General features: G+C 41.2%; 1 protein-coding gene and 1 pseudogene across 1 annotated transcript in view; one reads left to right on the top strand and one right to left on the bottom strand.

Annotated features, from left to right (window-relative positions):
• SAXO1 (stabilizer of axonemal microtubules 1) overlaps positions 1–3721 on the bottom strand; it is a 28507-nt gene extending 24786 nt beyond the window's left edge. The window contains exon 1 of the mRNA XM_026001302.2: positions 3548–3721. Coding sequence (XP_025857087.2) covers positions 3548–3570 — 23 coding nt within the window. The 5' untranslated portion in view covers positions 3571–3721. The remainder of the gene's footprint in view (positions 1–3547) is intronic.
• Positions 3722–6890: 3169 nt separating this feature from the next.
• LOC112921923 (large ribosomal subunit protein uL30-like) overlaps positions 6891–15212 on the top strand; it is a 215474-nt pseudogene continuing 207152 nt past the window's right edge.

Genomic DNA, 15212 nt, shown 5'->3' with positions numbered 1-15212 from the left:
TAAGAGTTGTGTGCAGCTGTATCCATGCCTCATGCTGGGATGATAACCTTTCCAGAAACCAGGTGTTATTTGTGTCTGAGCTTAATCACCAGACCCAGCCAAGCCCTGAGCCACATGACTTTCATTCGCCAGGTGGCAGCCCCATGTCCAATTTCAGAAACGAAGTTGGGTCCCTTTACGTATAGAAGTGGGTGGGATATTCAGGTAATAAGGGTTCCAAGGGCAGAGAAGTGACAATCCATGCAGTTAGGGCAGTGTGCAAACACAGAGCTGACCCATACCTTCCCCCAGAAGCCTCTGATGGAGCACTCAGACGAGGACTTCTCTATATTTCTTACATAGAGTAGTTCTGCTGTATATTCAAGTATACCAGCCAGAGTCCCTGCTAAATTTATATAGTTCAAAAAACATGGTTGGTAAAATCGTGTATTTGTTATTTATCTCAATAAAATCTCACTAGAACTTTTTTTAAAAATGAATCCTGAGGGATCCCTGGGTGGCGCAGCGGTTTGGCGCCTGCCTTTGGCCCAGGGCGCGATCCTGGAGACCCGGGATCGAATCCCACGTCGGGCTCCCGGTGCATGGAGCCTGCTTCTCCCTCTGCCTGTGTCTCTGGTTATGTCTCTGCCTGTGTCTCTGGCTCTGTCTCTCCTTCTATCTCTCAAGAATAAATAAATAAAATCTTTAAAAAAAAAATGAATCCTGAGAGGGACATAGTTTTGTTCTCAGTCTATGACAACTAGTGCCTGCAATAGCAGGCATAGGGCTGAGATATGATGAACCTGAGGTACGGGTGAGGGAAGAGATGCCCTCTGTTCATTTTCCCCCTGGGTTCTCTCTCTGGGAAAGAACATAAAGGAGAAGAGAGAAGCATTTCTGCTCATCTTCCTTCCCATGGGCAATCTTGATCCTGCTATGCATTTTCTTTTAAGGCCCTTATGGTCATGAACAACTTGTTTTGGAAATTCCTTTTGTGTCTGCAGTCCTCCAGTCTGGCCACATTTTGACATGAATGATATTGTTACCCTGGCTCTGGCAGGGACAGAGGGAACTTCTGGGTGATAAGTTTATGGCTTTAAGTGACATGAGGCAAGGGTAACTGAGGACAGGTCAGAGGGGAAGTTTTTGTTTTCACAAAGCACCATCAGAAGGCAGGCAGGCAGGCATGTGGGGCTCCATCTGGGGACCTCAGAGCTAGGTGATGGTGCAGGGCTTCTGCTGCAGAGAGGATTTGTCCTCAAACTCCTAAGCTTGTGGGCAACAAATAAAGAGCAACCTTCAGCATCCAACCCTCAAAGCATCCTTCTCTGCATTTCTGGAACAGAGAACATACCCCTAATATGACATCTGAAGCTGTCCTGTACTTCACATTTCATGTGTGGCTCTCAATTTCCTGCAAATTGAAGAGAGGAGAAGACCAGCACCTAGAGGCTGAAATATGATATTTGCTAGCCGTTCCTCAATGCTACTCTCATCTTTTTCTACCCATTATATGTCTCTTATACATATGCCGTGGACTCTTCATCAACAATGACCATGGTATCCTACAAGGAAAAGCAATGCTTGGGAATGGTAGGAGTCTCTCCCTGTGGTCTTCAGACCTTAGGATCTAAGAGTGCTGTCTTCTTGGTAAAATGAAGCCCAAACTCATATTATTTTATAAGCTATAGGTTGAAAACAGGTTACATAAAATATGTTTTTAATACTCGGAAACAATGTGTTTAAACCAAATCATGTAAGATATCTGTCTAGCATAAAAGTGATCTGATTCAAGTCATGCATCAGACAAGGCCCTTGACTACCCCCCAGCCTCAAGCTGTCCCTGTCCACCGCTTCCCACCACAATCAGGAATCCTTTGGCTTCATTTATCTCTTCATCGGTCTTTCTGCTTCATAACTCATACATGGACTTCCTTTGGATCTAGAACATAGCAGCTTTTTTGTAGGAATACTTCATGCCCTCAACCTACAATCTCAAAAGAGGACGTATCCAGGCCCATCCTGGGGAAACCCTGGAGGCAGAATGAATTAGAGCTGGTCTGCTTCACCTGAATCATCTGGGACCTTTACTAGGAAAGCACAAAATTATGAGCAAAGGGGGAGCAATAGGAAGAAAATTTAACAGGTCTTGAGTCCTGTAAGGCTATGCAGGGCTGTGCTGCAGCAATTTACATACTCTAAGATCTCCATCTCCCAGAAATCCAGCCCTGTAGGGATGAGGAATGCGGAGGCAGAGAAGGCATCCTTCTCAGGTCTCATCTGAGGACTAAGTATACAATCCCGCACACCACTCAACTGCCTCAAAGATGTTTCCACTCCACCGAGTCACCAATCACAGGTCATCACCCAGAGGTCACTAACCAAGTTGTCAGTGGCAGATTCTGCTAGTCTTGCAACACGTAGGGCAGACCCGAAATTGATTAGTTTCCCCCACCCTCTAAATATGGATACCTCTGCAACCCTATTACACTAAGCCAGGTAGTTCAGTCTCTTAACTAAAATCTCTAAAGAAATCTGAGTTTGCATATCAAGAGCAATTTAAAAGGAAATACCATTGACCCTTGAACAATGCAGAGGTTAGGGATGCTAACCTCCTAGGCAGTCAAAAACCACATATAACTTTGACTCCCCAAGACAAACTGTCTACTATTGACCAGAAGCTTTACCAATAACAATCAATTAACATATATTATATGTGATATGTATTATATACTGTAGGCTTACAAAAAATAAGCTAAAAAATGTTATGAAGCAAATCATAAGAGAAAACATATTTACAGTACTGTACCATATTTATTCAAAAAAAATCCACATGTAAATGGACCCATGCAGTTCAAAACCATATTGTTTAAAGGTCAACTCTAGTCTTTGTTCATTCTTGGGTAACATTCAAGGGGATCTCAATTCAAAGTCTGCAGCATAATTTCCAAACAGTTCCCTCTTTATCATCAAGTTTCCATTCACCCCTACCACCATCACTATGCTACCCAAGCTGACCTGGAGCTTAGGTGTCAAAGTCCAAAGCTCCCTTTTCAGCAGCAGCCCAGTCATCATTTCATCCCTTTATACTTAACCTCCAACTCTTTGCTATGTAGATAATTTTAGCCTTCTTCACCCCTAGTAACCATTTTTTCTCTGTAAGAAGAGGTTGGGAAAAACTGAGCAGGCTAACAAATGCATGATTTCCTTTCTGAGGTACAGTATATTGACATTAAAGGCTTTGGTACCAGGGGCATCTGAGTGGCTCAGTGGTTGAGCATCTGCCTTTGGCTCAGGTTGTGATCCCAGAATTCCAGGATCGAGTCCTACATCAGGCTCCCCACAAGGAGTCTGCTTCTCCCTCTGCCTATCTATATCTCTGGGTCTCTGATGAATAAAATGTTTTTTTTTTAAAAAAAGGCTTTGACACCATACATTGACACTGTACATTGATGCACTAATCCTGTATACTATATTAATATTGTTTATACATTAGTGCTGGACATGTATATATACATATGCATATATTTATTCAATATATTCTTATATTTATTCTACTTGCACTCACCTTGATGTGGTCAGGCCTTCCATGGGGATGGACCCTTTCTGGTACTCCAGCTTGGGCTTGAAGGATTCTCTGGGCAGGTAAGAGTGATAGAGAGGGTAGTTCTCGGTATATTCGGAGAGAAGACATGGTTTCTCTATTTTATCATAAATCTTGGTAGGGAGATGTGGACAGTGATGCCGTCTTAAAAAAAAAAAAAAAAAGAAGACACGAAGTTAGGTCTGCTACCTTCTTGGGAAGAATACATCCAATATGACAATGCCACCTCCTCAAAAATGGGACCCCAGGATTTAAATTCAAGACTGCTGGCCATGAAAATAGGAACTTAACTTTCCTTTTCTCTACTAAACTATGGAGTGGCCAGAATTTTTTTTTATGATGTATAATGGCAATTGGTTAATCATCAGAATTCCTTAAATCATAAAATTCATAAAATTGCACACCAGCATGCCTGATGTTCAACCATTATAGATGCCATACTGCCTGTTTAAACAGGAAATACTTCTGGACCATAGTGGGTAAATCACTGTGGCCACGACCCCTTTTGAGTGATACTCCCAGCTGGTCTCCCAACCACCCAACCAGTTAGGGTTCAACACCTGACCTGACAGTATGTTGCACAGCTGTGCACTAACCCTTTCCTAAGTGGCTGGTTCCTGTGTCAATTCAGAATGTCACCTTTCCATACAAGTGGCATCACACAGAGCAAAACTACCTCAATTCTGAGTACACTACACACCATTGACTATGTGAACCTGTTTCACTTTGAGAGCCTGGCTCATCTTTCAGATCTCACCTCGACTCTTGCCTCCATAGGAAGACTTCACTGGCTATCTTCTACCTAAGCCACACCCACCAGCCCTCCACAGCACACAGGATCTCTCATCCCAATGTGTGCCTTTCCAATCACTGACTGCTGTCATTGGCGAGTTTTTTGGGGAGTTTGTTCATGGTCTGACTTATCTATCAAGCTTAGTACCTTTTCTATCTTGCCTACTGCTACAGCCCCTTCTCCTCCTCATATACACAAGTTATCAATAAACAATTACTGAATAGATGATGAAATGCATAAATTATTAAATAAGTGTTATGCCTCATTACACAAATAGATGATAGAAAATAATTTGAAGTTATAATCTATGGTGAGCTTTCTGATTTTACACACATGGTAATAAATAAACATTATTATTATACTTAACACTGGACAAAGGGTAACTATTTGAGCTTTCAAAACCTGAGCAGTATATCAATCTTTCATATGCCCACATACAATTATTTTAAGATTTTTTTTTATTCTTCATAGAGACAGAGAGAGAGAGAGAGAGGCAGAGACACAGGCAGAGGGAGAAGCAGGCATCATACAGAGAGCCTGACGTGGGACTCGATCCAGGGTCTCCAGGATCACGCCCTGGGCTGCAGGCGGTGCTAAACTGCTGCGCCACAGGGGCTGCCCCCCATATACAATTCTTACAAACCAGCTGGAGTGTCTCTTGTCTTCAGGTACTAGCACATTAACAAAACTGCATATTAGTGATTTCCAACTTCCTTCTATTGAGGAATGGCATAGGATGGCATATTTGTAAGCTTTTTTATACTAATTTTAATTAGAGAAACTAAAATACATGGTATTCTGGGGCAGCACATGGAGAGAAAGGAACAAAGAGAGAACTCATCACTGTTTTAATCTAAAGCTGTTTTCCAGGCAACATTTCATAAAACTTGAGTTGTCCTTTTTTAAAATGCACATCATTGGCATTTCATGGACCAAGATGATTATGTATTTCACATTTTATATATTTAATAAAATATGCCCTAATCATAGGTATGTAAGTTGATGAGTGCTTTAATCTTCTGTCCACTCAAGAGACAAATGTTTGCATAGTAAATAAAATAATCATACCCCTTGCTCTGTAAACATTAGATATTACTACCATTTCTATGTTCACAATCAGTCCAATTATCTGAGTTTTCAATCTGAACCAATTAGCACCTTATCATCTTGGGATTCCTACAAACCTCACATCAAAAGCCAAGAACTACTGGCTACCAAAAATACCCTTGCAGATATATTTTTTTCATCCACACCCTGAGAAAAAAGTCAAGATTTTATAAAGAATAACTTCGGTTCAGGCACTTGTAATAAAATCGACTCCACAGGCAAAGCAATATTTTCCCTTTCTCCAGTACCCTTGTTTTTCAAACCAGTAAAACTTTGTTTTTATATAACCCCTTCTTTCCATAATGTTACTTTTAATTTACAGTATAAAGACTTATTCCTAAAGAAAAATGAATTTAATGGCAAAATACTACATTGTGATTGGTATCATGAGAGGGGATTTCAATATAGCAACAAGCTTCCACCCAGACACAGATGTTCCAATGCAATGTTATCTATCTATGGGGAGAGGGGCGGGTTTTATTTGACTTGCTGCTAGTTGACGAAAATCTATCTCACTTTGAATATCAAAGACTCTTATTTGGAAGTAAATGTTTCACTACCTGTCTGCTCCTAGGGTCACCTCCTTTTCCTTACCTGTAACCCAAAGGTTACCAAGTCACCAAGCACTGTATCTCCTTGTTGGTCTGCCCACCGCTTTCTTAAAAGGGAAAACACTTCAATTCTTAATTTTTAGCAGCCCTAATCAGCGATTAAAGAACGTGTGTGGAATCACCATGCTTGGGGTATTTGAAAGTAGACCTGACAGTCATGAACCAAAGAAAGGAGACCTCCTCAAAATCTCTGATACTTGTATTGTTTTAGATGCTGCTGGGGTCACTTTGCCCAGGAGTGCATACTGGGATCAGAGTGGATGGGGCTGCTAGTCAGAGAAGGCAAAGGGGAGGAGGTTTCTTTATCAGAACTCTCTTCTCTCAAGTCTTTGCACTCCAGAATTTACAAAAGGACCACAGAAAAAGGAAATAATCCTGACTTTTTTTTTTATATTTAGTAAAGAGAATAGTGGAGACATTTTAAGAGAATACAGAAAAGGTTAATAATAGTTGAACTCTGAGCATTGGCTCCAAGCTAGAGCCACAGAGTTTTAAAAATTAAAATTAAAAGGGTGGAGAATATCTGATCCAATGTCCTCACAATGCTGATGAAAAAAATCAGAAGCCCAGAGAACGACGTACACAGCCCAGCCATGGACAAAACCTAGTTTTCTTTCATATCTGAATGACCAGATTCATTTCTTGACATCTAGGTCTCAAGGAACCCTAGAATGGATGAAAGAATTTCAAAAATATGACAAGTACCTCTAGCATAGCACCACCTGATAGAGATAGAATGCAAGCCAACTAGGAGAGCCACATGCATCATTTTAAAAGTTCTAGTAGTCACATTAAAATGGTAAAAAGAGGTAAAATTATTTTTAACATTTTATTTAATCTAATATGCTCAATTTCAACATATAATATAAAAATTAAAATATTTTGCTTTCATACTACATCTTTAAAATCCAACAGGTGTTTTCCATTGACAACATATCTTAATTAGGAATACCACATTTTGGGGCCCTGGATGACTCAGTCAGTTAAGCATCCAACTTTTAATTTCAGCCCAAGTCATGATCTCAGGGTCCTGAGATCAAGCCCCGCATCCAGTTCCCCACTCAGTGCAGAGTCTGCTTGAGATTCTCTCCCTCCCTCTCCTACCCCTATTTCCCTCCCTGGGCTTACACACTTGCATGCTGTGTGTGTGTGTGTGTGTGTGTGTGTGTGTGTGTGTGTGTGTGTGTGTGATCTTTGGGGAAAAAAAGAATATCACATTTCAAGAGCTCAATAGCCACATGTGGTGATGGATTCTCTATTTGGAGATCACAATCTAGAATTTGAAGGGACACACAAAAGAACTGCCAGCACTTGGCTGCTGATTTTCCCTGCAAGTGGATGCCTTGAAAAGATACCTAGAAATATTTTTCTTGACTAATACTGTATTTATCTCCTCCTTGGACTCTCTGACCTGCCTTCCTATGACATAAACAAAGGCCTTAAAAGACATGAAAAATTTAATTTTCCCTAATTCTTCTCACGCCAGAGAGCCAACCTTCAGTTTCATGCACCTGTGATGCTCTCTGGAGCTGCTCTCTTTCCTGCCACTTCTACTTTTGCAAAATACTTCTCCTTCTTTGAGGCTCATCTTGAAAGCCGTCCCTACCACCACTACCACCACCCCAGGAAAATACTAAAAATGTCACTGCACTGTCACCAGCTATGACTCATTCTCTTCTGAGTGTGAATGGCTTTGTGTCCCTCCCTCTTTTAGGACACTTTCTATACTGCCTTGCACAGGCATCTATCTTATGAACTCTCAGGTCAAGAATTCTCATTGCTGCAAACACAGATATTTACCATGTTGAAAAGCAGGACAATTCTTCCTGCCACTGACAAGCAGCATGAATAATAGCTAGTGTAATATAACTTAGGACTTCTCAAAAAAAGAAACTTCTAATAGTTTTTTAGATCATAACCTGTTTGGTCTGGCTGGAACCATGAAGATACAGAAGAGAAGAAAAGGAAGATTCCTGCTGTGTCAGAAACCCTTAAGAAAAGTGAAGGAATTTCACAGAGTTGAAGATCAAGCATCTGAGAAAAAAGTTTGCCCAAAAGATGCTTTTAAAGGCAAGGAGGAAGCTTGCAAAGATAAGCATTACTACAAGGAATACAGGCAAATGTACAGAACTGAGATTCGAACAGCAAGGATGGTAAGAAAAGGGGCCAACTTATATGTGCCTGCAGAACCCATGTTGGCATTTGTCATCAGGATCAGAGTTATCAGTGGCATGAACCCAAAGGTTCGAAAGGTGTTGCAGCTTCTTGGCCTTCACCAGATCCTCTATGGCACCTTTGTTAAGCTCAACAAGGCTTCAGTTAACATGCTAAGGATTGTGGAACCGTATATAGCATGGGGATACCCAAACGTGAAGCCGGTGAATGAACTGATCTACAAGCATGATTATAGCAAGATCAACAAGAAGCGAATTGCCCTGACAGATAACACGATTGTCTGATCTCTAGGTAAATATGGCATCATCCGCAGGGAGGATCTGATTCACAAGATCTATACTGTTGGAAGACATTTCAAAGAAGCAAAGAACTTTTAATGGCCCTTCAGATTATCTTCTCCATGCGGGGCAATGAAGAAAAAAACCACCCATTCTGTAGAAGGTGGAGATGCTGGCAACAAGGAAGACCAGATCAATAAGCTTATTAGAAGGATGAACTAAGGTACCTACCATGATTATTTTTGTAATCTGGTCAGTTAATAAATGACTACTTTGAAATGGGAAACAAAACAAAACAAAACAAAACAAAAAGATCATGACATGTTTGTAAAGAGAATAGCATCTATGGATTTCAAGGACTACTCTTGCCTCTACCATGGCTATCCAGGCCCCCCCCCCCCCCCCCCCCACCGAGCCTAGCCTGGCATGGCCAATGAAGAAGGCTCTCTCTCACTCTGGGAGGCAGTACACATGGCAGAGAGGGACTTTGGAGGCGGGAAGGTCTGGTTTCCACCTCTAGCTCTGTTGCTGACTGCTTATATAATGTTAAGGATTTTTTTTTCCTTAGTTACTTAACCCTTCTGAACTTCAATTTCTTCCAGATCTGGAGATAACTTCTACTTAGTAGGATTATGTGGATTAAATCAAATACTGGAGGTAAAATGCCTAGCCCAGTCCAAGGCAAGCAGACTGAAATTAATGGGCTGTTTATTGAACAATTACTATCCACCACATGGGCTAAGAGTTTTCTATATTATCCTATCTAATCCTCACAGCAATGCTGTGAGCAAGACACTATTATCCTCATTTTAGAAACATGGCACTGAGACGTATGAGGTGTTCTTTTGCTCAAGGCCACATAGCCAGGCTGCAGTGAAATCAGGGCAAAAGCCCCAGGTCCTCCGCCTGATTCCAAAGCACATGCCCTTAGTCATGTACATATACTCTGTGGTTTCCAGGGATGCCAGCCGGCACCAAATACCTCGGTTTCCTGGCTGTTCTGGGAGATTTAAGGGCAGGCAGTTAACAGGCAGGGCTTACACGTGCCCCTCCCCTTTGCTAGACTCAGAATCTTCCAGGACAGAATATGCTCTCTCTCCCAAGGACTCTGAAACTATCCTAATACAAACCAACAAATACATACAATTCCGAATGCTCTTTAAAATTCTGACCTTTCCATGGTTTCTTGGCCTTTTAGCTAAGATCAAGGGTAAAACTCTGACCTTCCCACAGAACTTCGATATTGTCTGAAGAAGAACAAATCACTTAAGTAATAACAGTAACAACCAGGAAAAACAAAGAATGTGAGACACCGGATCCAGAAGGCCCCACGAGAGCAGCCAACTCCACAGCTTCATCATGCAGATGTGGCCACTGAGACCAAGAGATGCTGAGCTACTACTGCCTAAGGTCACACAGCTGGTCAGCAGCAGCCTGCACCCCAGGTCCCACATCACCTCCCACGTAATGGACTTCCAGCTACCATCCAATCTAACACTCAAAGTTCACACTCTTAAAGGATTTGCAGCCCATTTTTCCTTTTTCCCCAGTAGTTAGGAGCCTGTGACCTGTAACAGCTGCTGTGTGAGGGAAGAAAACAGAGCAGAAAATGCATTCTTGGTCTAGGAGAGAGGAAGCTGCCAGGGATCACCAAACCTCCAGTCATAAAAGTCATTCCATGCTGACAGTTAAGAAAGAGTCCAGGGAATTTTTAAAAAGGATAGAAATAAAGAGCCCAGAGTGTCTAGAATAACAAAAACCGTAAGTTCCGAGAGGCAGGGTCTTCTCAGAGAAGAACCCATGTTTCTAGAATGGTCTTCTCCCCAAACATGAACAGCTCACAAAGTCAAACCAAGTAGCTTCTGGGAAAGAATATAGCCAGTGCTTTTCCTGAAGCGCATATTATCTACCTGCAGTAATTTATAAACTTTCAAAATTTTTACCAAAATTTCTTCCCTTGTATTTATAATATACCCAGAGAGGCAAATAGACAAAGGATAAGGCTTTTATTAACTGATACATAGGACCATTTATATTTCATTCCAATCTTGAGACCAAAGGGATTCATATTCCCTACCTACTTCTTCTCTATAGATCTTAAAAAGAATCAGAGCAGGGGCACCTGGGTGGCTCAGTTAAGCTTCCAACTCATGATTTCAGCTCAGGTCACAATCTCAGGGTTGTGAGATCAAGCCCCGTGACAGGCTCCATGCTCAGTGCAGAGTCTGCCTGAGATTTTTCTCTCTCTCCCTCACCTCCGCCTCACTCACGCACATGCTCTAAAATAAATAAATAAATAAATAAATAAATAAATAAATAAATAAATAAATATCCTTATGGAAAAAAAAGAATCAACATTGTGAAAAGTATGAGTAACTCCAGTTTATATTCTGCCCACGGTGCTAGGGATGTGAGCAGGGATTATAAACTAGAACTTTTTGGTGGCAGCTCATCTTTTGGCGGATCAGATTCTGCGTGGCAGAAAGCAAGGCCAAAACCTTAAATATATGAGGGAGAATAAGCAACCTGAAGACCATTTGGTACAAATATGACAGATGCAAATGATGAACCAACCAGCATCACCTTGGGGGCCACAATGAAGAGATCCTGAGATCACAACCAAGTTTAGGGAGAAAGATCATCTTGATTGAGTAGCCATGTCTGTCAAGGATGCCAGGCTAGGGAAGTGGGGATGAGCGGGTCAATCAATCAACAAAAGGAAAGGAAAGAGAGGAAGGGCATTCTGGTGGAAATGCCCACACACCTTTGAAAATGGTGCCTTGCTGGAATGAGACATTTGGAAAACATCTGGAATGACAACAAAGCCTTAAAAGTATAAATGAAGTCCTGAGAAGAGAAAGTAATAAAAACAAGGACAAAATCTTGAAGAATGCTAGGTTTAGGAAGCAAGACAAAAAAAGTTTCAGGGCAGAAAAAGAAAAGACATATAGGTCAAATGAAGAAAAGATTTAAGTGTTCAAAAGTTATATGCCACAGAAAAAAATCAAAAGGTCTGAGGGCAGAGAAAAAGACATCTCCTGTGTTGACCAGAAAGCAGCTTTAGTAGAGTGATGGGACTGGAGCCATGGAATTGAAGCTGTGGAAGTAGAGGGAGGGAAGCCACCACACTGAAAAATCTGGTAGCAAAAGTAACAAGAAAAGTTGAGCTCAAGAAACTACCCAGGAAATACATAATAACTGTGAACTATGTGATCATCACCAGGAGGTGATGGCTAGAAGTCCAATCATCTTTGTAGGTAAGGGAACAGATTAGCAGACAGGGATTCTTTGATGAGCACAAATAACTGATGGAGCCAGAATCTAGGCTACAAAGAGGATGTGACTGAGGAAGGAAGGTGGACGAGGTTCAAGAGGCAAGATGAGAAGCAAATCAGCAGCATCAGTCTGATGGCTTCTACCCAGAGTACAAGGGCACAGAGAGAAGGAAAGTAGATGAAATGGGATGGCAGCCAGAAGAGAGTCAGTGTACACTGGGCACTGAGTGTGCAGAGAAGCCACTAGAGAACAATGCAGACTTGCTCCCAGAAGTTGTGCAGCTGAAGACAGGGCACACTAGGCCCAGCCGGCCCGTGTCACTGTCAGGACTCTCTGGAACAGTGCTCAGCTCTCTGGGGGTAGCTCTGACTTGGTAGATGAGAAGCTAAGGAACTACGGGACAGCAGGAAAGGAGCCCTAGCAGGACATGAGCACTCAGGCTCAGTGGACGGAAGGGAAGTCAGCAAGGGCCAGCGGTCCTTGGGAGAAAGTATAAACAAAGCCTAGAAATTGGTTTTAAAAAACAAATCTTTGGGGGCACCTGGGTGGCTCAGTCAGTTAAGCATCTGCTTTCAGGTCAGGTCATGATCTCAGGGTCTTGGGACTGAGCCCTGTGTTGGGCTGTCTGCTTAGCAAAGAATCTGCTTCTCCCTCTCCCTCTGCTGCTCCCCCTGCTTATGTTCTCTCTGTCAAATAAATAAACAAAATCTTTTTAAAAAAAATTTTTTGAGCCCTGTGGCAAATCTCTCTCTCTCTCTCTCTCTCTCTCTCTCTCTCTCTCCCTCTCTCTCTCTCTCTCTCACACACACACACACACACACACACACACACACACACACACACCATATTTTGAGCGGAATTACAAACCCAGATGTGAAATCTAGAATTATAAAGGTTTCAGAGGAACACACAAGAGAATATCTTTGTAACTTAAGGGAACACAAAGATTTCCTGGAGAAGTCAAGAAAGTAGTAATTATAAAAGAAGGAATTGGTTAGATATTTGTCAAAGTCAAAACCTGCTCAAAGATATCATTAGAAAAGTAAGCAAGTCACCTATTTGGAAACAATATTTGCAAAACAGCTATCCAGCAAAAGACTGAGATCCAGGATATATAAAGATTAACCATAACCCAATAAAAAGACAAAACAACAACCAAACATTTGAACAGGCACATCATAAAGGGATATGCAAATGGATAATAAACCTATATAAAAGTGCTTAAAATCATGCATCATCAGGGAAACATCAGGGAAAACATGCATCATCAGGAAAAAACATCATCAGGAAACATTAAACCACAGTTAGATATTACTACACACACACAGAATGGCTGGAATTACAGACTGACAAAAATGAAACAACCGGAATTGCCATGCATTATTGGTAGGAATGCCATGTCTATTTGGCAAAATGTACAGCCATTTCAGGGCACCTGGGTGGTTCAGTTGGTTGAGCCTCCAACTCTTGGTTTCCACCTGGGTCATGATCTTAAGGACGTGAGATCTATCCTTGCATCAAGCTCCATAATAGGCATAGAGTCTGCTTGGGATTCTCTCTCCCTCTCGCTCTGCCTCTCTCCCTGGCCTGTGCTCATTCATGCTTGCTCGCTCTCTATCTCTATCTCTATCTCAAATAAATAACTAAATCTTTTTTTTAAATGTATGGTTGTTTCTATGTGTAGGGCTACCTCCTCATCCAGCAATGCAATTCCTAGGCATTTATCCAAAAGAAATAAAAATCTCTCATCCACAAAAAAACAAAAAGTTAGTCAAGAATGTTCATAGAAGTATATTCACTTCACCAAAACTAGAAACAGTCCAGGCATCCATCGATGGGAACACAGGTAAACTATGTTACGGTCATTTGATGGAATAGTACTCAGCAATAAAAAGGAACAAACTACTTGCAGTCACAGAACAGCAGAGATGAATCTCAAAAACATTTTCAGTGAAAGAAGAACCAATCAGAAAAGTACATACTTTACAATTCCATTTAAGTGAAATTCCAGAGCAGGATGAATTGATCTTTAGTGGGGGGAAAAAATAGACTGTGATTACTACTGGGAGCAAGAGAAGGAAATGACTGGGAAGAGAAATGTAGGAATTTTCTGAGGTGTTGGTAGTATTTCAAATTTGATCTGGATTTGGGTTACACAGGCACTGGAATTTGTCAAAACTCAACAAATACCACATCAAGATTTGTGAATTTCATTGTAAATTTACCTCAAAGAAAAAGGACAAAAATATTAATACTGCTGTTAATGATAGGAATGCTGAACTATTAAGGAGAGAACTTTGCTGATTTATGTGATTTACTTTGAAATACATCAAAAAAGATGAATTGATGACTGGATGAGTAAGATGAATAGATGGAAAGTTACGTCAATGTTAACGATAGAATCCAGGCAGTGGATATATAGCCATTCACTTTAAAAACCTTTTTAACTTTGTTGGATGATTGAAATTTTTCATAATGAAATGTTAGGGAAGGAAAAGTTTCTGAAATTACCTGATTTTTTAAAAAGATTTTATTTATTTATATTTGAGAGAGAGCGAGCAAGCATGGAAAGGGCGGAGGGAGAGGGAGAGAATCTCAAACAGACTCCACACTGAGCATAGAGCCAATGCAGAGCTCAATCTCACAACCTGAGCCAAAAACCAAGAGTCAGATGCTCAACAGACTGAGTCACCCAGGTACCCCTAAAACTCCCTAATTCTTTTTTAAAGATGTTATTTATTCATGAGAGACACAGAGAGAGAGGCAGAGACATAGGCAGAGGGAGTTATGCAGAACTCGATCCCAGGACCCCGGAATCATGACAAGCCAAAGGCAAATATCCAACCACTGAGTCACCCAGGTGCCCCAAATTCCCTGATTTCTAGATGTGATCACAACATTGTGGTTATAAAGAAACATCCATACTTTCAGAGGTGAATAAAGCATGTAGGGGTGAAATGACAAGATGTCTGTTAACTGGATGAACCAAATGTGGCAAAACCTTGATAATTACTGATGCTGGGAAATGTATACATAGAGTTCGGTTGATCATCCTTTTTCTTTTTTTCCCCTCTTTTTTTTTTCAGATTTAAATTCTTCTAATTAAAGAAATATTAGAACAAATCCCTAAGAGGTACAGCCTACACGAAACAAGTGTGTATCTGCTTAAGCAAGAGTTCCCTTGAGGCTAATAGGGCTTTAGTCCAACCACCTGGGACAAAACAGGATTTTGATTTAAGCTGATGATAAGTGCAGAGCCAACAACCAAAGGAAGCTTCCCTTCTCACACTCTGAAGTTTGTGTCAGCTGCACTGGGCTTGTTCCCACATGGCCTTTCAGTGTCCTCCAGCCAAAAAGCAGCAAGCTCACATACTTAACTGGAGTTTCAC

Source organism: Vulpes vulpes, chromosome 12 (assembly GCF_048418805.1).
Source record: "Vulpes vulpes isolate BD-2025 chromosome 12, VulVul3, whole genome shotgun sequence".
NCBI classification, from domain to species: domain Eukaryota; kingdom Metazoa; phylum Chordata; class Mammalia; order Carnivora; family Canidae; genus Vulpes; species Vulpes vulpes.
This window is presented reverse-complemented; position numbering and strand designations above follow the sequence as displayed.